The 26,509-nt window shown below is 39.1% G+C and overlaps 1 protein-coding gene across 1 annotated transcript in view; it reads left to right on the forward strand.

Moving 5' to 3' along the window:
- LOC140233696 (E3 ubiquitin-protein ligase MIB1-like) overlaps window positions 1-26,509 on the forward strand; it is a 346,055-nt gene that overhangs the window by 306,856 nt on the left and 12,690 nt on the right. The window contains exon 13 of the mRNA XM_072313796.1: window positions 14,368-14,500. Coding sequence (XP_072169897.1) covers window positions 14,368-14,500 — 133 coding nt within the window. The remainder of the gene's footprint in view (window positions 1-14,367; window positions 14,501-26,509) is intronic.

Here is a 26,509-nt window from a genome sequence, read left to right on the forward strand (position 1 = left end):
AGAAATAACTTATACCCTAGACCAACAGGTAAGGAGACATATACTGGGTTTGAATAACATCAAAATGTTATGATGCAGAGCAACATACAAAACTATTTGAATAAGTAGAGGAAATTTGACAAATAGTAGCCATTACTCTAAATATTTATGTCAATAGTGCTGTTCACAACACACACACACACACACACACACACACACACACACATTGATCTTGTTGATCTTGTTCCAATTGTTGAAATGAAATGAAATGAAATGAAATGAAATGAAATACCAAGATTTTTTCTTTTGCATCCGTTCAGATTGACGGAAATATCCTGCTAATTGCCAATCGTGATATTTTGTCTACCAAACAGACCATGGTGGAAATCTATCGAAATGGTGACCTTTGCTCTTTTGTTTGTGCGTTGTTATTGTGACATGTGTTTCGAATAGATGGAATAGAAAGTTTTGATGTTATTTGCCCCAATATTCAGACACTCACTGCGGTACAAATTATCTCGCTATTTCTCAAATGATCAGAATGATTCTGAGATAATCTCAAGATTTCATGGGATTTGGATTGTGATGCTCATTGCGACATTCAGAGAGATTTTTATGTCCACACAGTAGAGCAGATGTGGATCGCGATTCAAATCTTGAGAATTGGACCCTGGTATGTAACTTGCATCAGTGTGAGTGTCACAATTAGGTAATAAGATTTAGTTAGCACCTAACGAAACCAGGAGAGAATCACCTTTGTCACATGACTGGTCTTTTATGTAGTATCCCTTGTCTTATCTTATTTTGGTAGAATAGACCAAAAGATGTCGGCTTTTTCAAGAGAAACATAGGAAAGAGGACAAATTGTTGGTTCAGATTTATATTCTTATGGCAACTGAGAGCAGGCTTAAATGCATCTTTAATAGCAAGAAACCAGAAGTCTAATGACTTGATGACTTCTAAAAAAGTATTGTTGACTTTTAGACGGGTTTGTATGTATATTCCACAACTCTAGAGAAATTTATTTCTTTCCTACACATTCAGGGAAACTCAAATTCGCCAGTGAGTTATGTCACTGGTTTTAGTGTGGAGGACTCTCTTGAATAAGATGTCTAAGTCATGTGACCCATTTTGCCTAATGATCAGGTGACTAGAATGCTGTCTAAGCATGTTCACTTGTCATCAGGCATTCATGTCTCTCATTATCAGCTACTTAACCCGTTGAGGACAGGCTGGTTTTGCTGCAACACGCATTTCCCATAGGCAGTTGCCCGAGTATACTTGGAACTCATCCTCAAGGGGTTAAGTTTTGAAATGTCTGTTGCTTTCATATGTGACTATGCATCACAAAACCAACAAAAGGCTGCATGCCCTGATTTGATGTAAGGACTCAAAATAGTTGAAACGAACCAACCTAGTCAATCTTTACTTTTTCATATTTTCTGAAAGAATAATTCTTCTACATTTTGCTACAGTTTGGGGTCATAATAGAAATGGGTAACAATTTTTCGAGAACCCTTTTTTTTTTTTGAGAGTAGTGTGATTAGGTATGTCTTAGAGGTCCCTTTTCATTTCTTAAACATTCTTTACACGGTCTTCATTTTCAACTCTAGTGACCTTGTTGGTATGGTGTTTTACATCTTTTTGTGTGTGTGTCCCATTCATTGCACAGCTAGACCGGCTTGGTAAAAAGATTAAGCGCTTGAATAGACCCTGTACTTCAGAGCCACTTTTCTCAGTTCACATTTTTCCAAAGTGTGTGCTTTCTTTCCAGTATGAAGGTAGGTTAGGAGAGTCCATTTGAATTGAGTTACACATCGTTTTAAAGCTTAAACTCTTCTGTCTTGGAAAACCCATGTCTGGCGACTTTTTGATTTTTTTTTTTTTTTTGATGCAGAGTCATATATATATATGTATATATATATATGTACACTGTTTTAATAGACAAAGCAACATTCTGTTTGGAGCTGACATCCCTTGCCTGGTCAAAGTAGTGTATGTCCATTGTCTTGCACATTTTACAGTTGATATTACCTTCATGAGATTCAACAAAAGTTGTGTGTCAACTCCATTTTTGGAGAAGATCTTAAAGGCGATAGGGCGTATAAACTGTCTACTGGTATGGCACCTGAAAGCAGGTAAAGGACAATGCAGGACAAACATAGGGGCTACTTTGAAAGCCAGCCTTGGGGTGGGGAAGTTTTACTTTTAGAAGCATATACAGTAATTTATAGGCGTAAGATGGATTGAGGGGTAATGAAAAGGGAGTGGTAATCGGGAATCATTTCAGCAAGTAATAAATAAGATTTGATGGTTTATGGGGCAGCGGTGTGTAGGAGGGAGCACGTTTCATCTCATGTTTGAGTAGCTCTGGTATCTCATTGGATGACATCCTACCAAATGAGGTGTAACCCCGGTCCATATTTGTCTCTGGAAGTGTGAGCGCCCCCCAGCTGGCTGAACTTTTTGTTTCTCTTCTGCCCCTCTCCTCCACTCGGGAGGAGGGCGCACTGTCCGGCCACGCCCTGCTGAGTGGGGAGACACGTGCGCTGACCAAGTTTGGAGAAAATGGCATCTGGCCTGCCCCGTTGGAGAATTGCTGGAATTTTGTGAATGGGGAGAAGAGGGGAGGGATGGAGAGTTCGGGGAAGGGGGGGCTGGTAGGAAGGTTTGGTGCAGACAATTGGGCTTTCATGCTACCATGGCGACGGGAGGGGGAGACTAGAGGAAGAATGTGATGTGGGATGCGGGTGATGGAGAGGGTGATGATGATGATGATGATGACATAGTTTGATAAGCAATTGCTATGACAGGTGAAGAAAAATTACTGATAGAAATATATTCACAGTGTATGCAATTCAAACATATTTCATACATTTCAGAAATGCATACACCCTCTACATGTATTATATTATGCATATGACATATCGTCGCTGGGGTGACAAGACCATGTATCTGCAATTTTGGTGAAAATGACTTTTTTGGATTAATGGTCAGATAATCAGTTAAGTGATGTCCTGTCCAAATCCTAGATGTCTTACCCCGCAAATGAAGCCACCACGGCATGTCAAAGGAATGTCTATCCCATTAGATACAGTGCTTTGGCTGCCATGTTTTTTTGCTCTCCTGAACATTTTACATTTTGTAGATACGAGGTTTTGTCGCCCCAGCGACGATATAAATATATCTCTGTTTATAGTTTGTGTGTGTAGGTTATTTGGGTGTACATTGTATATACATACATATCTATACAGTGTGTGTATATATACATACATGTATTTGTTGAGGCAAGAGTATTTATTATTTTCCTTTCTTTGTTTGCTATGTGTGTTCAAACTTTGATTGACGTTGTTTCCTTGTACACACTGCTCAGTGCAGTTCACTGCTGCTTAAGTAAGCATGTACACTGCTGTAGTAATTTTCTGGTCGCTTGGTCTACCGGAAGACACTCATCTATAATACATGGTCATACATACATTGCCCTTTGACTAGCTAAGTAACTAAGTCGTGGCAAAGAAACATGCTTAGCCACGTGAGTCCCTTCAGGGGGAAAAAAATGATTAGATGTGGGACAGTGAAGTTTTGGATAATCATTGCATAAAATGTCATAGAAAACCTTGCAATTCCTATTCAGTGATACACATACGTTTCTGGGATTAACTCATTACAACAAAGGGGAAAAGAGCTGAAGTGTATGTATGAATGGAAATTTTTTATTAATGATCTCTCCTTCGAAGAAGGCTAGCAGCCCCTGAGTCCCACAACATCTCGGTACGGTTGAGAAAACTTCATCATCCAGAATGCATTATTCATGCGAACGTGTCGCAATGTTTTATGCACCCGGTCTATTCCTTGCACTCGGCCACCGCGCTGCGATGGCGGGGAGAAACGGTAGTTTAAGATGGAGGCAATAAAGTGGTGCAGGGTTTTTAGTCGGCAACGAGGGATGATGCACGAGGGACATCCTCCGTTGCCACGGAGAAAGGAAGATGAAAGGGGAGGAGGAGAGAATGGATGTCAAGGTAGAGGGACTCTTTACCAATCACTACCAGAGTGAACTAGGAGGAAAGATCAACTCACTACACAGTGTAAAATGACATCACAAGGATTCACAATGTATCTGTGGTCCCTCCAAAATCATTTGGCTGCATTTACCATCTTTTCCATGCTTGAAGCACGTTTCAATACCCACTGTAAAAATGTTTTTGCAAAGGCCTTTCGGCTTGCGTTTCTGTGAGTTGTTGCATTTATCATCTCTATTGTGAGTCAAAAGGGAGGCCTTGCCAATGGGCAGCTCCACTGCACAGTTTGACCCAAGGAGCAGAGATTTGTGGTTGGCAGTGGTGGTGTGGGCAGGTCCAAGCCTTAAACGTGTTTCAGACATCTTTGCGCTTAACATATCTACCAAAAATGCTATTGTAGATCAAACGCCTTTGCACTTGCACCTTTTTCGGAAGGTTCGATTAGAAAGGTGTTTCATCCACATAGTCAAAACAGCTTTGCTTTTTAAGTGACTGCCCAAAACTCCCTGAAAGTTGTTTTGAAACCTTAATCTTATGCCAAAAGTGAGTTTATAAATGCACCCATTATGTTGCCTGATCATTATGTGTCAGTTTTCCATTTTGTCCTGTAGGATAGAGTCCCAAGAATCCAACCCCCTAACCCTCTCCACCAAACTCCCCAGAAGTGAAAATCAGGTATTTTTCGTTGGGTCTTAAAGCTAAACTTGTTCCATAACTTTTGACACTTATCATGCTGGTGTTGACAATGAAAAAAAAAAATAGTGCATATTTTGGAGCTTTAACCCATTTTGTACTGTGTTCGCCGATTGGCACACATGTCTACGAAACTAAATGTCGGTGAAGATAGATTATCTAGTCCCCCTTTCTCCATTGCACCACGTTGGCCTTCCTGGGTCCTGTTTTATGAAGAGTTAAAATTGATTATATAGTTAATTTCAACTGTAAGTCTATGGCAGCCTGTGTGGTAATGAAATTTAAAATCAATTTTATCTTTTGATAAAACGGGGCCCTGTTGAACTGAGGCACATTGCTATATAAATTGTACTTCAGTTAACTCACCAATGTTGATCAAATTTGGATGGATTGCTAAATGCTGATAAAAAATTTGACAAATTATGTAAAAGCTAAGTAGCAGGGCACATAGAGGATTAAGGAGGCTATGTTGTAGTAGGAAGAGGCTTATACTCTTCAAGAACTAGAGGGTGCCTTGTGATCAAAACTCAGGATTGTTACATCACACCAGCTGTGAAAGCTCTCTCCCATAATGCCCTTGACTTCCTGGAAGACTTCTTCACTGGCATGCAGTGCTGCAGAGTCCATTCTCAGTACAGTGATACTATGGCGTAGTGATGACGGAACTTGTACCTTTTACTGTAGATTTTAACTCTTGATGTGCCATGGTGTAAACCCCCTCTGTGCCATATTATCCCGAGACAAGTCATGCCGTGGGAAAACATTCTATTTTGAAATCTATGTAGCTTTTATTAATTTTGGTTACCTTAGAGATGTAATGAGCAAAGTTGAATAAAAAAGAGCCAAGCTCTGCTTTGATGTAAATTATATGATAAATCTATGATTGTTTTTCTTTAAAGGTAGGGGATACCTTTTACAGACCTCCCAAAATGCAGCAAAACATTAAATGTGAACCTCAGGGGACTTGTTTAGGCCACTGCTGAGAAATTTGGAAGTCAACAGTTATCTACAATTTGAATAATGCACAAAATTCAACTGCTCAGTAGTTCTGTGTGTCAGCCACACTTAAGCCTTTTTGTTGTAGTCTTCTATATTTTTTTATCTATAAACACAAATCTAAAAGTATAAAAGCTGATGTAATAACATATAGAGTGCGTGGCAAGAATGTATATATAGAAATGTTTGTAAGTTTTGATGAACTTTCTTTACAAAATATACATGATGGACACACATGCAGTGCATGGGTCTGCAAAGCTAGCCTAGTAATGTACTGGAATTTACGGTGAGCCCCGAAAAAAATTCAATTCAAAATCTAACGGTCAATAAAAATGTACTAAATGTTACCTTCCACTTTCAATACTTTATGGGAGTTTCTAAAATGATACTCTCTTCAACATACCACTGTATTTATACAACTCTTCATTTAAGGCATGCAAATGGGATTCCCTACCTTTAATGTGACCAGTAGCTACATTATTGCAGAGACATGCCTTTTGCACACAGAGCTGTGACAGAAACTTAGAATTTACTTGCAAATCCAGCACCGCTTGATAGTCAAGCACCACATAAAATATAAGCTACATGTGACAGGAATGGAATCTCAAGAAACGCTTTCATTGTACTGTGACATTTGGCGATTTATCGATCGGTTTGGGCGGGTTTGTGGGTTTAAGCAAAATATGGGAATCTGGCATGCCTTCGACTAAGTCGGGTGTGCGAACGTGGCACATAAAAGAGTTAATAGTAGAAATTATGTCTGTTTTTGTGTGTTTTGGATTAGTGAAAAGACAACACTAGCTATGTTAAAGCTCTGTTGCTCTTGTACATATATTTCTGATCGAATCATTTTCCTTCGCTATTGTTGATAATATTTAGATTTTGCTCATCTGCAGAGATTTGAGCCTCTCACCAAAAATGGATCAGATTGATTGCTTTTTTATTAAATTTAATCTTTTTACCGTGGTTCAGTAATGACATCAAAGAAGAGATTAAAGTCTGATTAACTTTGTGTTTAGTATCCATCAATTAAGAACGAAAATTTACTATAAATTGCCAATTGCTTCATCTACTCTGTACTTTCTGGACACTGGAGTACTAAATAAATTCAAGTACATTCGTTTCAAATATCAGTCTAAACTTGTAAAATTTGCTGTTTTTGACAAAGGCTTGTCCAACCTGGCTACAACTAGAGCTGCAAAGCATTTCAAATTTTTAATCAGATGAGAAAAAAACGAGCAAACAAACCCAAAATGAATTTGAAAGAAAGAGGTGAAACAGATATCTCTTTACTGGGCATTAGGGCCTGAAGACCATGGATGATTAAAGCTACGTTGGCAAACTGGTGGATTCATTTCTGTCTTGGAGGCCATGAAATCATTCAAGAATTTTTCAGCTGACCTCGGAATGGTGATCCAATCAGACCCAGTTTAATTAGAGATGGGAGTGGCGGCCGAGTCGCGTGTCACATGATATTGGGAAAAATACACACAATGGAAAATGAGTGCACATGCTTATCCGTGGGTTTATAATGTGTGGATGTGGGTGTTTGTGGGTGTGGATGTGTGTAGCCACCAAGATGTTCTTTATCTGATACTAGGGAGAAATAGACAAAGAAAAATACTGACATTGTTCATCCTGTCATCAATTCCAATGTGTTACTACGGTAGCTAGACAGTCATCAGAGAATATTGGAGTGGTATGTCCACAGATTCACACACAAACACCCCCATACTCTCCACAGACATACAGCTGTATGTGCCAAATGCACACACAGAGACTTACGCACACACACACACACACACACACACACGCACACAGACACTCACACATGCTGATATGGCTATAGGCACTGTGATCCTACATGTATGCAGTTTCGAGGATGATCGTAGAAATTGTATACAAATATTCCTTAACAGTTGTAGCTGGAGCATAGTTTTATTTTTTAGTATTGTTATCTGTTATCCATAGGAATGTATAGCTACACTGTACAATATTGTTATTAAGATAAACATTGATCAAATAATGGAAAACTTGCCCCAAATTTCACATCTGCTTGTGTTTAGTGCGTCTTGTTTTCAATCCATTTTTAGATGTATAGATTCATGTCAGCTAATGCTTTATTTCATCAAAAGACACATTTATATCACTATGGTATGATTACTTGATTAATCAGTATAAGATTGCTGCAACAATATACCCATTGAGGTTAAATTAAGTTGTTTTTGATGCATTGCTCAACATATATTCTTGTCAGTAGCCTTTGGAGTACACAATTTTTGGTAAGTTTGTCTGTAGTTTGCTGACTTTAACAAAATGTATTTGAAATTTACCACGAATCACTGAGGAATTATCTTTGTTGTATATTGACTATTTAAAGCTATTCTACACTGATTTTTCTTTTTTTTGTGACATACATGTAGACTCAAATGGCAGATTCTGTTCACAAAAAAAAAGAAGAATGTCAAGTATTAATATGATGATGTGACTACATTTGCCATATGTATACTACGTAATGGAGAGTAGTTCAACATCTTCACAAGATCAGGGGACCGTTTCATGAAAGTTGTCAGCACTGACAAGTTGTCAGTCTCTGACAATAACCATAGTAACAGTCAGTGACCAGAGCATCTCAGCCAATCAAAACCAAGGATTTTGCTGAAATTGTCAGTGGCTGACAACTTGTCAGCACTGACTAGATTGATGAAACACCCCCCAGAATGATGTTGATTGAGCAAGACATGTGCACTTGTAAACTAGAAATGCAATGATTGTGTTTTGGAACACTCTCAGTGAAGGTGCATTTGATAGTGTTTATCAATGTTTTAACCCCATTCAAGTCTACTATCAGCACTTTTTAGTTATTGTTTGGGGGTAGAATGATGTTCTTTTCTGTGTGTGTGTGTGTGTGTGTGTGTGTGTGTGTGTGTGTGTGTGTGTTTGCTGGCTAAAAGCAGAAAAAAATGTGAAGACAGAATTCTATGTATGGAAAAGGTAGTAGGGTACAATTTTGAATTTCACCGGAGGAAATGATAAGAAAACACAGAAATGTATTTGAAGTAAGTGCTACTCAGTACTGTGTATGACTAGATTGCAAAGCAAACTTAATGTAGATGAATTGCCCCGACTGAGTGATATGAAATAGATTCGTAGTGTGACATGGATCATTGTACGTTCACTGGAAGCACTTTCCCCTCATTTCACCGCAAAGGTCATAGTGGGGTCATTCAAAGTTTTGGCTGATATTAGTGGCTGGAGAAGTAAAGCCAAATCATAATGCCGGAGTCACTGGGGAAATCTTCATCTGTGGTCTGGGGACCTTTTGATTAGTTGCAGCGTCAGTGGTCGATTGATGGGGGAACAGGACACCACTGATAACAAGGACTCCGACTTACATTATTTCAACTGTAATTTTTGTGCATAAATGATATGTATAATGCTAACAAATATGTCACTAAGCCTGCTGTCCAAGGGGACCCTGATACAAATGTCTTTATTCTTAACTCTGGAATTTTATTCACGTCACACAAGTGTAAAAAATCAGCTACACATGTACATGTATGTCACAGAAGAATGTGACTGATTTGTGGATATGCTTTCTAAAGAGAGAGGTCTTAAAATTGTGTCTGCTTTCTTTTCTTCTACACACACACACACACACACACACACACACACACACACACACACACACTTACACACACTGACACGCGCACAAGCACACACGTACCCACAAACACACAAAAAATTAATTTTTTACATGTACAGTGTACTGTGATGACGGAGATGCTAAATCATGGCTTCTTTTACAGAGCGATTTGATTACATCAGAACTTTATGTAAGTCTACTTTCTAAGCCCTACTGTTCACGTAATATTCAATAATAATAAGGTACTGTACTAGGCCAAATTTTCACTTACAAATATTTTCGCAAATTAACACTTGTCTGACATTTTTGCATGTTGCAATCGTGCGGTTGCAAGGGTCTAGTAATTGTTGATTAACCATTCAAAAAAAAAAAAAGATAGATAAGAATGAGTAAATTAGTCCTAAATGTTTTTACTCCGTGATTCACTGTACATGAATAAGTAGTACGTTTTGCATTTGATGCACTCTACAAGTATGTTGTTATGGGACATACATAGCGCTATGTCATGGGCACATACAGCATATTTAACCTACAGTAGTTACTAGTTGCACATGATCTGGTGCTGGCATGGCTTGATTTTTTTTTTAGAAATGCAGTGGGTTTGGACATTGATATTTTTGTGTGTTTTTATGCTCGGATGTTGTCATTTTATCTATTCAAAGGCAATTTGCAAAATCTGCAAAAAATTATGAAAATAATTTTAACCACTTCAAAAATTAAGAATCACGAAAATAAAACCAGTGCAAAAATTAAAAATCACGAAAATGAAACCACTGCAAAAATTTCAGCTTGTGCAGTAATGATACAGTTTTCTTCCATTTAGACACCACTTGCACAGAACCAAGTCCTCTGGGTGGTGTCAGAACAATGTACTACTAAACTAAACAGTGGAAGAAGAGGAAGAGAAAGAAAGTCATAAGAGAAGGAGAAAGAAATGGAGTTAATACATTTCAATGCATGCAAGGTTGCATGTTCGAAAGTTCTTGGAATCTCACATTTGCTAGGACGCAGGTAAAGTATCACTTTTGATTCCTGAAAGTTGTTTAAAGCTTATATAACTATATACTATTAAAGCTTTTAAAACTTTTTCAGGATTGTGTGGTGACTGGCAGCAATAATTGTTACCAACATGCACTGTAGACATAGGTAAAGTGAAGGGAGCTACCACATGGAGATGGTGCACATGATTTGTGTGCAGACACACGTGGGTGGAATGTATAGAACAGATAGATGAAGAACCTAGGGATGAGGAAGAAAATGATATATTGTGGATATGATGGAAATATATCGCGAGATGAACTGCAAGGAAGGTTTGATGAAAGACGAGAGTTATGGATAGTATGATCGCAACAGAAGATGTAAACGTGCGCATCGTACACAGCAAAGCTGTGACTAAAGAGGTATCAATTTACAGTTGAAGGTGCTTACATTGTATTTATCACACAATACTTTGATTGAGGGATTGATGGAAAGCATTAGAAATAATACAAATCATCGGGGAGAAGAGAGATAGATTGAGAGAATGATAGAAAGAAAGAGAAAGAGATTGAGGGAGAGAGAGAGAGCTATATATCCCTCCTACAAGTGAATACACATCTACACATGCCCGCCATTCCTTCCAACAAGTTGTGTGCAGCAGACACTCACCTCGCCCCGTGAAGCCGCTGCGGCAAAATAGGGTGAATTCCCCAAGCAAACACCAGCCCTCGATGCGATGATGATGCTCACGTATCTCCCCCATCTGCCAGATGAGCAGGTTGCCAACGACGACGACAACGATGACGAAGATGCGGCGCCGGAAGATGCTGGAGAGAGGAGCCCTGCATTTGGCACGAGGCATGCGAGGATCGTAAATGCTAGAAATCATTAAGCTGGTGTATTGTAAAGGTAGAAAGGATGTGCCATTTTTTTTCTCTCCCTCTCTGCCTCACCACTCCCAGGCCATGTCATTTTCTTTCCCCGTGGAGGAGACGAGAAAAGAGAGAGAGAGGTGGATTTCACCGTTTCTTAATTTAGCACGCTCGGTGGTTATTTATAGATGCGGTGCGCTGAATGGACAATCCAGTGTGAGAGACGGAGAGAGAGGAGCTAGATAGAACAGGGAGATGAGTCGGTGGGAAGAGGGGAAAAAATGAGACACTCAAGATCTATTTTTAGACAGTGTTTGTGGAGGGAGATTGATGTGATAAGATTCCTTTCTGAATCTTCGTGTCAGGGACGATAAGGACTAAAGAATGAAATGCTAATGAAGCAGGGTGACCAGTTTGCCCCCCCCCCCATCCCCCTCTCTCCATGTGTAGAATAAAGAATATATCTCATTAAAAATGCTCTTGGCATTTTGGTTAGGGATAAGAATGAGGTGTCAGATCCACCCAGGGAAGATATCAGATTGGATGCGTGTGCATATCTCACACGACATATCTTGCAGGGATTTGTGCTTGTGAGGGAGCCGATCAAGAGATATCGTGGTACTTCGCTGCCCACAGCGGTATATTTGAAAAGTGTGACTAGCGCAGCCGTGCTAGAATAGAATTGTCCATCAGTGAATTTTGGTACAGAGGCAACAGACTATGAAGTTTGCCAATTGGAAGAAGTCGTAATCGCTCAACATTTTTCTCGAATTTGGTTGCATGCAAAAGCGTGTTGTGTTGGCGTTTGCTGAAGCGTAGGGAGATTCCTAAATTTTCAAAGTCATACCACCTTTCACCATACTTGGTCTCCTCATCAAACAGTCTTTTTCATTTTAACGTAGATTTACGATTTGCCTGATTCATGATTCACTATTTCCTTGTTATGTAATACAAATGATGTGTAATTGTGATGTATAGCCAGTAAATTTCACATTCTTAGTAACTCATGGTTTGGGATCGGCAAAATTAATACCATGAAACAGTCATAATAAGGACTGATTGTGAGCTATAACCACAATCTCAGACATGCTGAGCTACAGTGTAGCTTACCATAATGTCATTCTCAGAAAAAAAAAAATCTTGTGTGGAAAAGTTTGTGAGACTAAGGTTCATCGGAATGTTTTTAGCATCTAAAGCAAATTTAAATCATGTCTCTGTAGTCATGTTCTACAAAAAAAGAAAAAAAAAAGAAATGACAGATATGTTTACCTAGCCGGACACTTAAACGTCTGTGCTTATTTGTATACAATGTACATGTACATGTATGTGTACACTTAATGTAACTGACATCACTAATTATAATCATGTTTTCATTATCAGTAACGTCATTGCTATGATAACCTATTGAGGACGAGTCTCAAGTATACGTACTCGGGCAGGTGTCTATGGGAAATGCATGTTGTAGCAAAATCAGCCCATCCCCAACGGGTCAAAATGTGGAATTATTCATAAATCAAATGTGATAGATAAGGAAAAGAGAATACAAATATCTTGTATGCATTTTGTTTTGATTGTATTATTTAGAATTTCAGACATAATGCATCACACTTCATAACAGTATCAACTTTCAATGAATGTTCACAAGGATGATGATGTAATATAAAGCCCTTCTCTTTATTACTCTCCTATCTGTGTACCCATTCATCTTTCTATCATTATACCTCTATGAATGCATCTTTTTGTCCCCGCCGAACGAGTTCGAGCAGGGGACTATGAAACGGGCTCCGTACGTGTGTGTGTCCGTGTGTCCGTCCGTCCGTGTGTCCGTCCGTCCGTGTGTCCGTGTGTCCGTGTGTGCGTCCGTGTGTGATCAAAATGTTCAAAATGCTACTCCTTCGCCATTTCTAACCCGATTTTGATTCTGTTTGCTTTATATGATAGCACTACATGGGAGCTTTGAAACTTCTATACAAAATTTCAGTTGTGACCTTTGACCTTGACCTTTGACCTATATTGTACATTTTGCTTCAAAATGCTACTCCTTCGCCATTTCTAACCCGATTTTGATTCCGTTTGCTTTATATGATGGCACTAGGTGAGGGCTTCAAAACTTCTACACAGAATTTTGACCTTTGACTTCTTTGACCTTTGACCTTGATTTTTGACCTATATTGTACATTGCCTACAAAATGCTACTCCTTCGCCATTTGTAACCCGATTACAATTCCGTTTGCTTTAAGTGATGGCACTAGGTGAGGGCTTCAAAACTTCTACACAGAATTTTGACCTTTGACTTCTTTGACCTTTGACCTTGATTTTTGACCTGTATTGTACATTTTCCTACCAAATGCTACTCCTTCGCCATTTCTAACCCGATTTCGATTCCGTTTGCTTTATGTGATGGCACTAGGTGAGGGCTTCAAAACTTCTACACAGAATTTTGACCTTTGACTTCTTTGACCTTTGACCTTGATTTTTTTTTACCTATATTGTACATTGGCTACAAAATGCTACTCCTTCGCCATTTCTAACCCGATTTCGATTCCTTTTGCTTTATGTGATGGCACTAGGTGAGGGCTTCAAAACTTCTACATAGAATTTTGACCTTTGACTTCTTTGACCTTTGACCTTCATCTTTTTACCTATATTGTACATTTTGCTACTAAATGCTACTTCCGGCGGGGACATATATTACGCACCGCGTAATTTCTACTTTTCCTTGTTTATCTCTTCATCTATTTTCTATTCATCTTTCCATCTATCAACGCATTTTGCATCTGCCCATCTACTTATGTCTTCTATCTATCAGATGCATTATTTTGCTATATCATTGCCAGCATGAAATGGTAATTCCTGGAAACAACAAAAATGACAAAACCAATCATTGTCAGTTACAAAGACGTCCTTGCTGTATGTGTATGAGGCAGGAGCAAAGTATAATAAGTATATACAAACACTGAATCTGTTTCTGAACTCAGTCATTTACATGTTATGACTGTATTGAATCTTTGTTGGAACACATGGCTTTTAACATTGTACCAGAAAACGGAAGTGTGGTCGTCAAAACCACTGGAGGTCTCTTCATAGAATTTTGAATTTTTCGTATGGAGTGCATTTCAAATGGCAGAACATAACAGTGCATTATTAATCCACGTATCTTTTCTTTCTCTCATTTCTACAGTGCCATGCGAATCCTTTTGTCCCGCCTCCCGCGTCCATGGATTGTGGATGAGAAGAAGGATGATGGTTACACCGCCCTGCACTTAGCCGCACTCAATAACCACGTAGAGGTCGCTGAGCTTCTGGTCAATCAGGTACGTGTACCATATGATTACACCGGGACCCTCAGTAATGATAACTTTAAAAATAGTAAATCAATCAAAATACAATTTCAGGGTATGAAACTGTAACTTGTTCCCCACCTCGTACAGAAAACCCTATCTGATTTGCTTCAGTGGTCAAAGAGAAATGAGGATCTTTGTAGAGCATGTCAGGAATCCCTTCCCTCCAAGTTCTGTCCATTGTGTTCACACATTAATTTTGTTTCGCCTGACGTCATGATATCAAAATGTTCATACATGGAGTCCTTGACGGATCTTGAGATGCCCTCACCTTCTAGAGTAATTCACAAATTTTGCAAGCTATGCTTTTCTTGTGAATTCCTCTTTTCCATAAGGAGTTACAAAATAAGATTGTATTGCTTACTTGTTTATTTATCAAAAAACCAAAGTTGAAATCATTATAATATTGTATCCACGTTTTGTTGAAACTTATGTGATTCAAGGTTCCTTGAAATATTATGTACTCATGTAAGCGTTATGTATATTATTTTGTATTACTTTATATGGAAATAAAATCATTTGAATTGAATTAAATTGAATTGATATGCAGTTCCAAGAGTATCCAAGTGCTAAACTTGGAAGAAACACACCCATGATATACATGTACTTTACAATGATCCACATTTTTCTGCGACCACTTAACAAAATGCAATGGGGTTTTCTGCAAAATATTGGTAAAATGTTACATTTTTCGACCTTTAAACAGCATTCAGACAGGGTAATCATATTGAAAGTTATCAATGGGGAAATCCGATTGTGGGTTTTTTTTTCTGGGGGGGGGGGGGGAGGGGTGGCCCATACTGTATTCTTCCTTGCACACCCTTTACTTAGCCCATCAACTCCTAGAATGATTTATAGCAAAAATTATCATTTTTCCCTCCTAAAATTGACAACTGTAAAATTCATTTTGCATCCTGTGATGTATGAGGCCTACATGGAACTTGATACATTGTTTGAACCCAAAATGGGTACGAAATCAGAAGAAGAAAAAATATTGCCAATTTGATGTAGAAACATTTATCTTAATCCTTTTAAACATGCTACCAATTGAAAGGCCAGTCATAAATTTAGTGATTTAAAAACTTTGTATATTTATGCTATAACAGAAGTAATAATGGTATAGGACCAAACTGAGGCTTATATGAAAAAGAGGCTGTTAATTCTTCCTCAAAAATAGGGAATAATTTACAAAATCAAATTTATTAGCACTTTTCGTACTCTGTCTAAAAATCAATAACAAATAAACACTTTGAAACAATATGGGGAAAAAATACCATAATACACAAAAAGACAGTTTTATGCCAATGGGCTTCAAAGTTTAAGTACAGTTTAGGGCCTACTGGAGATTTGACATTCAGATACTTCAGGTAAACTCGAAACACTATATCAACGTGCTTCAGAAAAACTAAAATAATTCCTTTTACAATTATTTTCTGACTTTGAAATCCAGACAGTAGATCGGTAACACAGAACTTCCAAGTATTCCTGATTCTGCAAACTAAAAACTGAAATCTCTCTTCATGTTCTGACAAAAGAATAGAGTCTACCTGATATGGAATCTTTTTTTCACTTTCTTAGAAGTATGAGACACTAGAGTATCTCCCTGATTGCCCTTCCAACCCGTTGAGGACGGTTTGATTTTGCTACAACACGCATTTCCCATAGACACCTGCCGGAGTATACTCGGGACTTGTCCTCAATGGGTTAAAATATCCCTAATTCGGATAAGGGAATATTTATAAAATGGTTACGTTATATAATACACATAAACAGGTAATATATCAAAACATATGATTTTTCAACACATCTTAAATTTTTAGAACTTGTTTGGGTTTTTTCTAAAGGTAGAAACAATGCATCAGAAGATTTTCTTGACAATACAGATTTATATTTTATCGGGGTAGCATGGGGGCAGGTTACACATTATTATTTTTTTTTTTTTTCAGGATGACAGTGACAGAAGTTGTCATGGCAACCGCACATCACCTAGCTCCATCAACTGCATCTGTGTCCCCCTTTCTTAGCGATGAATTGTATGCCAGGCAGTGAACTCCACAGGCAGATGGAGATAAAAGTCGTAGGAGAGCCTGCTATAATTATATGTCCTACTTTGTCTTGCCTTACTCTAGTTTGGTCTTTCAGGTGGCCTGACTTTATTTAAAGGGATCATACAGTTTTGGTTGAGACCTAATTTCAGGTTTCTAACATTTTTTTGTGAAATAATGAGAAACCTCTTACATGAAATATGAAAGAGCATCTAAATCTATGAGGAATTCAACGTTTATTTGATGAAAATTGGCTTTGAAATGGCTGAGACATCCAAAAAAGAGCGATTCTAATAAAGTGTGGGACCCACACTTTTACGATCGCTTTGTTTACCCTTTGTTTTTGGATGTTTCAGTCATTCCAAACCCGATTTTCATCAAATAAACTTTGAATTCCTCTTAAAATGGTATGCTCTGTACTATATCATAAGTGTTTTCTTGGTATCTCGTAAAAAGTAAAAAGCCCAATTCCTGTCTCCACCAATACTGTACTATCCCTTTTTAACCCTTTCTGTGTCAGGGACATTAGGCAGCGTGTATAACACTATAGGACTTTCTGTGTTAATCAGCTCTCAAAGCACGCAGAGGGTGAAATCAATTTTGAGGGTCTGTTCCTGGAAATGTCATGGGATATCATTCTTCATAGATATACTTATATCTCCTCTCACATCTTTTCTCAATGATTTCATGGCTGTACATGTAATTTTCATTCTTATTTTTAAGGAGATTTTTTTCCCCCTCTCCTTGAGGAATAGGACACATAGGAGTTAGTATCCATGCTTTGTTTGTTTTCAGTGCAACTTTACCTGGCAACACACTTGCAAAACTTTATTTAAGAGGAGTTTGCTAATACAGACAAGCTTGTAGTGCTCAAAATGACAACCTGCTGTATGCATGTTGTGTGCATTCCCTGCCCACTGTATAACATTTGCTAGATATGATAAGGTTGCTGTTTTCTCAGGGACCTGTAGGAGATGTCTGAAGAAGGAGCTACTTGCATGTCTCTTTATCACAATTAAACTGCCAAAATCATCAAGACTTTGCTGAAAGCAGCCTAGTTTAAACTGTAGTAACTTTGGCTTTGCATTTTTTTTTTATATCCTGCACGTTTTCAGTGAATGTTGATTTTTTTTCCCCCAATAAACTCAAACTCAAGTCAACCTCTATGAGACCCATTTTCGTATCAAGGAAATGACTTCTTCTTTTTTTTTCAATTTCCTGGTTTTTAACCCATTGAGGATGATCGAGTCCCATTTATGCTCGGGCAGGTGTCTATGGGAAATGCATGTTGTATCAAAATCAAAGCATTCTCAATGGGTTGAAAGCTTTCAGTTAAAGTGGGGTGCAGGTCACAGGCCACATAGATCAGACAAGGGTCTTTGCCGAGAGTTAATTCCACTGATGCAGATCTTTGGTTTGGAAATGAGGACAGTTTAGTTAGGAGGGCACAGACCTGAACGACTGGCTAACCTCTAATTGTCGTCATCGTCTTCTCGTCCTGGGGCTCAAACATTGTCTTTTCCCCAGCCAGGAAGCATCGCTGCCAGATCCGCTCGCAATCTGCTCTCGGCAGATTAATCCGTACGGGCCGTTTGGCGAGAATTAGTTTTGACACATGCCTTCACCGACCTGCAAGGTCTCGGTCTGACGTTAGCACAAGGTCCCCACAGACTTGGGGAGGGACGGGGACAATGATTTGTTGGAAAATATTGTCTCTTTAGTGGTTTGTTGGGGATTGGCATACCACGTTATCGATCAGTTTTGCTGATTTCAACAATTATTATGCCGCCAAAGTCTTCATCTTGACGTCTGCCCCAGTGGTTTGTAAAAGAAGGTGACACCTAGTTTTAAACCGATACCACAGAATAGACATCAAGTGGGAGCGCTGTTACTTTGAATGTAAAACTCAGGGGGCTGAACTAAAACCAATATTGACAAGTCTTGCCCAAGTGCTTATGAATGTTCTCTCATGTGGAATAGGAGCAAGTACAAGCATTATCTGTAAATCAGATGTAAAATCTCAAGGTGTGATGGAATACTGACAGTGGACTTGTCCTCTACCACAATATGTCTTCTTGGTACAATGTATTTTTCCTCCCTTCTCATTAGCTCTTGGCACAGCAGTTTTGAAGGGAGTATTTAATGAGTTATCATTATCAGTGTATCAACATGCTATAAAACAATAAATATCATAAATGTCATTCACAGTGTAGATGTATAAAAAACCCCAGTAATATGTCAGAAAAGTCCCATGTTGTAGTCATATTGGCTACAATACTTATCACTTTTAACATGTTGAGGACAAGTCCTGAGTATACTCGTGCAGGTGTCTATGGGAAATATGTGTTAAAGCAAAATCAGTCCGTTCTCAAAGGGTTAACATGTTTGAAGAGTCAATGTACTTCTCTTGCTTTCAATTCTGAATAATATGGTTTAACAGCCTATTTCAGAGAGCTGATAATGTCTGAATCATATAAATGTTTTGTAGCGAACTCCACATCGTGGTGGGATATGATACTACAACTGCTTCGGTTAATTATCTTTTTTTTTCTTATTCTTCTTCCTTACAGACTTGAGTATAAACTATCTTCATATTGTGATCACAGACATTGTTGAATCAAATCTCGATACTTGTTGCTGTCATTGATCAATTGATGTTCTCTTTGACTAGAGAAGGGAGGATATGGTGCTACTGAGTTTCAATACCAGTATCAACTAGACTCGGAATTTGTCAACACTGACAAATTAGGTGATCCGATCTATTGGGAAATCAATGATTTGAGTCCTGATCCCAATAGGCATGACCATACAGGTTTCATCTGTGTTGAGGGGACATTGGCCATGTGAGTCTCATTTAGAAAAGGGAGTCAGACCTGCCATCTTTGGTACCGAATTCCGTATGCACTAACGAAGATACAGAATGAAGTATATTTGACCTTTGACCCCATTTTGCACACCAAAGATGGCATCTGAGCAAAAAGTAGTTATTGTGTGAAATGATTCTTGTAAAATGGTCTTTGTGTGTGCAAAATATGGGAAAGATAAGACAAGTATTCACCAAGATACAGGATGAAACATTTATGACCTTTGACCCTAATTTACATACCCAAGATGGTGTTCGATCAAGTAGTTGTTATTTTATGAAATAATGTACATGACATGAACTAAACATGTGCAAAATATGGGGGTGATAGAGGCTGTTTTTCTTGAGTTATTACAAAGAAAGTTGCAGAAAGAAAGAAATATCTCAATGCATCGAAGATAAGCTTTAATTTCAACCAAGTTTTTTAGCATGATACAGACATCGTATGAAAAAACAAAGGGCACATTCCTGATAGCGCAAAGTCTCAGCTACAACTAAAATCTGGGAGAAATTCACCGAAGGGTAAGTGAGCTACCCATACCGAAAAAGAATATCATCCGATAGCCATCGGATGATCATCCGATGGTTATCGGATAGCATTTGGGCAGTGATTTGGTAGCTATCAGCAATCACCCGCTACCCGATGTCTTCCTGATAGTTTCTAACCCAGTTATCAGCAAGACATCGGCTAGCCGATGGCCAATTGATAACTATCAGGAGCACATCAGCAAACTTGGTTTTCGAAACAGCTTCTCACCTAACCATCGGGAAGACATCAGGTAGCTGATGTCTTTCTGATCGTTTCTAACCCAGTTATCAACAAGACATCGGCTAGCCGATGGCCAATTGATAACTATCAGGAGCACATCAGCAAACTCAGTTTTTTAAACAGCTTCTCACCTAACCATCGGGAAGACATCAGGTAGCTGATGTCTTACTGATGGCAAAGCATCAACCATCAAGATGACATTGGCAAATAAAAACAGTTATCAGGAAGCCATCAGAAAACTTGTAGTTTCAAAAATCTGATCATGTGTATCACCAGGAAGACATCAGCAAACATAGTCTCTGAAACCAGGAGTTCATATACAATATATGTTTGTGTGTCATTAAGAAAATTTATGGGCCAGGCCAAGAGACTGGGGGAGAGACTGTATGGGGTGATGATGACCTTGTGGTCAGACCAATGAGGTGCCCACCTCCCTGGTTAAACCATCTTTGAAATAACCGTTGGCCAACATCATTCCTACACCACTCCATGCACAACTCCAGTAGGGTATATACTCTCCTCCATCATTCTTATCAGCAGGTAAGCAAGTTTCTCATTTTATCACATATTTTAATGTCACACAGTAACAGAATGTTGTGAAAACTGAAGAGCCTGCAATTATGGTGGATCAAGTGTAGCTGCAATGTTCAGTATGAGCCTTATATTAGTATCCAGTGTCAGCTAGAAGATGATGAATCAACATGATTACCCAGTACTGTACAGCTGTACCAACTGAATGGTGAGTGATTGTGAACCCGCGAGATGTTAATGGTAGTCTCTAAAAGGACCAAGCAATGTTACATGGTATCAGGAGTGGAGCCTAAACGTTTTTGCATCGGAAATTGTGTCAATTAACTCCTGCCATGTGATACGTTAAGCTCCATGAGACATATTTACGCAAATAGCTATGAGTGGGACTGTGTGTGTTGTGCACTGGCTATATACCTGCGTGATGGTAAGTCTACCGATCGGACTTTGAGATAGGCCCTATTGGTGGGAAATGCTTTATAGTACTAGTATCTCTATGAACCGAGATGATAGAGTCTCTGCATGGATTGTGGCAATGACATATAAATTGAAAATTGATCGTAACAGAGATTCCTGCAGAAGGGTGCTGACTTCGTGTGACTGGATTACACCAGCCAGAAATTGTCCCATTACTATAACCAGGGAGGTGAGACCTCCCTGCTATAACGTACAAGGATTGTGACGTGGTTTGTGGATGCATGCGGATTTCTTCATTTGATTTTACATGATGGAGCAGCTATACAGCCTCGACCCAAACAACTTGAATTTGAATCTACAGCTAATCTTCCAAGAGAATGGACAGTGGAAAGAGGAATTCCTGCTACCGGTACTTATGTTTCTCTAGCAATTATGGATGGGAAAACTGAGCAAATCAAAGTTTAGATACTCGCAATACCGTACCTGATGTTGGCCAAGAGGTCATGAGGTACCAGATGGTCGAGCCTGCAGAAGAGCTTGACTCTTCAGAGTGTGTTCGAAATGTACCCGTCAGCAAGCCATTGCGGGTGGCTGGTATATAGGTATACATCCATAGTGCTATCAGCCATTGGAAAATGTACCCATGTATCGGAAAGCCATGGGCAAATGTATACCCATCAGCAAGCCATCGGGAAATTTACCCATCAGCAAGCCATCAGGAAATTTACCCATCAGCAAGCCATCGGGAGATTCACCCATCAGCAAGCCATCGGGAACTGTACTCATCAGCAAGCCATCTGCTAGCGGATGGCTTGTTGAAGGTAACTAATTTGCATGTGAAATTGCCATCCGATAGCCATCGGATAACCACCAGATAGCCATCGGATGGCCAGTAGGTATAGCGATCCACAGTGCTATCAGCAAGCCATCAGGAAATGCACCCATCGGCAAGCCATCAAGAAATTTACCATCAGCAAGCCATCGGGAAATTTACCCATCAGCAAGCCATCTGCTAGCGGATGGCTTGCTGATGGTAACTAATTTGCATGTGAAATTGCCATCCGATAGCCATCGGATAACCACCAGATAGCCATCGGATGGCCAGTAGGTATAGCCATCGGCAAGCCATCGGAAAATGTACCCATCAGCAAGCCATCGGGAAATGTACCCATCAGCAAGCCATCTGCTAACCGATGGCTTGCTGATAGTAATGTAACACCTTTATTTTGTAGCGTATGTTTGTTATTCGATGGCGTATTGGCGGTGTTACATTGGTAATGTTTCTCGACAGCACACAGAAGAGACCAAGGGACCAGTTCATATAAGCATCCAAATCCAGGCTCTTTATTTAGTCACAAGAGGATATAACGCTTTACAGGAATATGATATATTAATAGGTACTCCCCATCAAACGGCCATATATTGCCCCTAAAGAGGGATGGCAAGGGAGACCAACGCTTTGTGTCTTTACCCGAAGAGGGTGAAAGAGAGAACTCTTGACCAAAGCACATGGTCACTTTTATAATACATCTATACTCGAAGGAGGGGCTTAATCTACGATATTCAAATATTCAAAATAGAGGGATTCAGATTATAATAAAACAAAGGAGTAGGTTAGTAATGACCACTGTCAATCCATGGGTCACTGACACCAGTGACTCACATTTTACATGATGGGGATGATGGGGGAGAAACTTAGCACTGGTAGACAATGGGGAGACAAGTTATCCAGAAATGTTTATGGGAGAGGTTAGGCTCCTAGGGAGGTAGGGTGTATAGACTGACCACAGGATGTGATGACCAGTCGGGGTGGACAAAATTCTGGGAATAGCAATGAAGGAGTTTTCCCTCATGTCCGTAGTGGTTGAAGCTTGGGTTTGAAGCACAACGCTCCTACATTTGATATATTACATTACTTCCATCTTTCAAAATGAAACGTCCTCGTTTCAAGGAGGTTTATTACAGTGGGACAGGTGACCTACGAAACAATTGAGAGTATTCTCCAGTGAGAAAATGAGAGAGGGGACTGGATACAAAATGTAACTTATGTGTACAAAATGATAAAACATACAGAATACTACAGCATGACTAAAGGAATGAAAGAAAGTGGAAAGAGGTAGAAGGAAACAAAAGAACATAGAAATATCAAATTCAACATGGTGTTAACAGTACGACAAAAACATCAAGTGAAATCATAGTTAAAAGGCAATGAGCACATGGGAAAAATCATGAAACATTTTACTGTTTCCGTGTTGCATTACTGAAGGTTGTAAAACCGAGGCAAAAATCAAAGAATCGCATAAATACTGATTCAAACTATGAGGAAAAAAATGTGTGCGCAATGAATTTAAACAACTAAACAAAAACCAACTTCATCTGAACAATATACGAAAACTACAATATTGACATTAATCCAAAACAACTAACTCCATGTGTAATAGGGTGTAATACACGAACAGGAATAAAAAAAAATTCTACTAAAATGGAATAATAACCAAAGAGAAAGTGATTGCATTGGTCACCCAAATTCAGCAAATAACTGGTCAATAAAATAAACACATCTAGGTATAAATATAATTAGGTCAATGTCTCGAATAAGCAGGAAAAATAAAGCCAACTTGAAATAATGGAATAAAAATATAATAATCTTGCATTTATGGAATGGAAAACCTGAAACCAGGATATTGTTAGTGTATAAAACATAATTAAAAAACCCATTCAAACAGATATTAGAAATAGGCCAATCTAGGTATGGTGACAAGGTCATATAGAGACATGTGTGAAATATAGAGAACTTACAAAAAATGTGCAAAGGAAGTTTAGTAATTGGTCCAAATGAGGCTGTGGACAGGCAGAAATATGTTAAAAGCATCATGACATAGAGAGAGGAGGAAATTCAAAAGCTGAGGAGTCAGAGAACGGGCAGAGCATAAGAAAAATCAAAGCAATAGAAAGTCAATGATTAAAACTTAAACTACATAACACTCGTGTGGGACATGAGCAAGACATCGTTGGCCTAAAAGATAATCACACATGAAATTATAGCAAATACGAATGTTATGGCATTAATCGGTAGGAACTACACTTGTCTATAAACATAAATCATGACCTGCTTTAACTGTCTGATGGTCATGAAAAAAATATATACAAAGGAATGGCATTATAGGAGGCAATACCTCCTTACTTTGCATTCAGAAGTGAGACAACAGAAACACAAGTGAACATAAAACAAATGATGCGATAAACTTCAAAATAGCAACAATCCTTAATCAAGGTTGTTTGAAAGTCAAGTTTACCAAGGCCTAACGAGAGAAAGAGGTGAAGTCTGAGGAGATGGGGTTACCATAATAATCAGGAGGGTGTACAATCCGGCCGCTTCGAGTGTGGTGCGGAGGATCATGGTTACGTGCATGGGCATCATGGGATGGTGAGGGAGGAGGGGGCGGCAAGTTGGGGTGACTGGGAGGGGACGCAACAGGTAGGATGGGTGGGGATCAAGGGAGGTGGGGGTGGAAGAGATGGTAGAGGAAGACTTTGATGTAGTACGGGTGCCGTATTCAGTGGCCATTGTCGGAAGTTAAATGGTTTATCCACGTCAAGAATGAGAAAGAACCAACTTCAACACTAACTTGCTAGTATTGATTACACAGGATGGAGAGAGAGAGAGGGAGAGAGAGAGAGAGAAGAAAAAGAGAGATGAAGAGAACAAAAATATGAAGATGTGAATAATTCACCCTATGCAAACGTAAAAAAAAAGAAAATAAACAAACTTATGCCAAATCAAGCATAAGCTGACACACAAAAACTAGCGATATATCATAAACCGTAATCAACATAAGAAAAAAACAAAGGATTTCATCAACAAACAAACACACGTCACACAATTACAATTAAATGCGTATATCAACATGCACAATGAAAGCAAAAATAAATTGTAAAACAACGGAGTATAATGAAGCTACGTACCAACACTCAGCACATAAAAACAAATCTCATAAAAAAGAGGACAGGATTAAGACAAAAGAAAATACTATTTGTAAGAGAGTCTGTCCAAAATAAGTAATTAATGTTCAGTGAAAAAGGAAAAAATGAATATGAATAAGAAGAACTCATCCAGATCCCTCGTAGATGACCGGTAGCGCTGTACAGTCCATGTATGATGTCACTGGTTGAAGACGACTGATCAATGAACAGGAGTCACAGCCAGGTACAGCACAGGTTGACTCACATTAAAATAGCAGGAGGCAAACAGTACAAGTCAGCGATGAAAGTAGATCCCCGATGAAGAAGAACAGCTCATCCAAGGTAATAAAGTTGATTCTCCCGCAGTGGCGAACAGCTTACATGTACATTAAAACACAAAACACTCCAGCAGGTGATGATGCCGTGATGATGAATGAGGAAAGTGATGATAAATATAGTTCACTGTGTAAATTCACTTTCAACAGTGGGGAATTATTGTGTCCACAAGCAGGGTCGAGCCTTCTATGATGCACAAAGGCTTGAATTCAGTTCCACAGAAGAGATAGATCGCTGTCTCGAGATGATCCACAGTCGAGAAACAAATGGTATAAACAGTCCACAAACTGCAAAATCCAGGCGGTATAATGTGGAGATGGGCTCGTCCAATCCCACCTGCAGAAGTATAGGCTCGATTAATCAACACACCGCTGCCACCAGAATGTAACACCTTTATTTTGTAGTTGAGTGTTCTTCGATGGCGTAATCGGTGTTACATTGGTATTAAATGTTTTCTCGACGCTCCAAAGAAAGGACCAAGAGACCAGTTCATATAAGCATCCAAATCCAGGCTCTTTATTTAGTCACAAGAGGATATAACGCTTTACAGGAATATGATATATTAATAGGTACTCCCCATCAAACGGCCATATATTGCCCCTAAAGAGGGATGGCAAGGGAGACCAACGCTTTGTGTCTTTACCCGAAGAGGGTGAAAGAGAGAACTCTTGACCAAAGCACATGGTCACTTTTATAATACATCTATACTCGAAGGAGGGGCTTAATCTACGATATTCAAATATTCAAAATAGAGGGATTCAGATTATAATAAAACAAAGGAGTAGGTTAGTAATGACCACTGTCAATCCATGGGTCACTGACACCAGTGACTCACATTTTACATGATGGGGATGATGGGGGAGAAACTTAGCACTGGTAGACAATGGGGAGACAAGTTATCCAGAAATGTTTATGGGAGAGGTTAGGCTCCTAGGGAGGTAGGGTGTATAGACTGACCACAGGATGTGATGACCAGTCGGGGTGGACAAAATTCTGGGAATAGCAATGAAGGAGTTTTCCCTCATGTCCGTAGTGGTTGAAGCTTGGGTTTGAAGCACAAC

This window comes from Diadema setosum, chromosome 10, assembly GCF_964275005.1.
Source record: "Diadema setosum chromosome 10, eeDiaSeto1, whole genome shotgun sequence".
NCBI classification, from domain to species: Eukaryota; Metazoa; Echinodermata; class Echinoidea; order Diadematoida; family Diadematidae; genus Diadema; species Diadema setosum.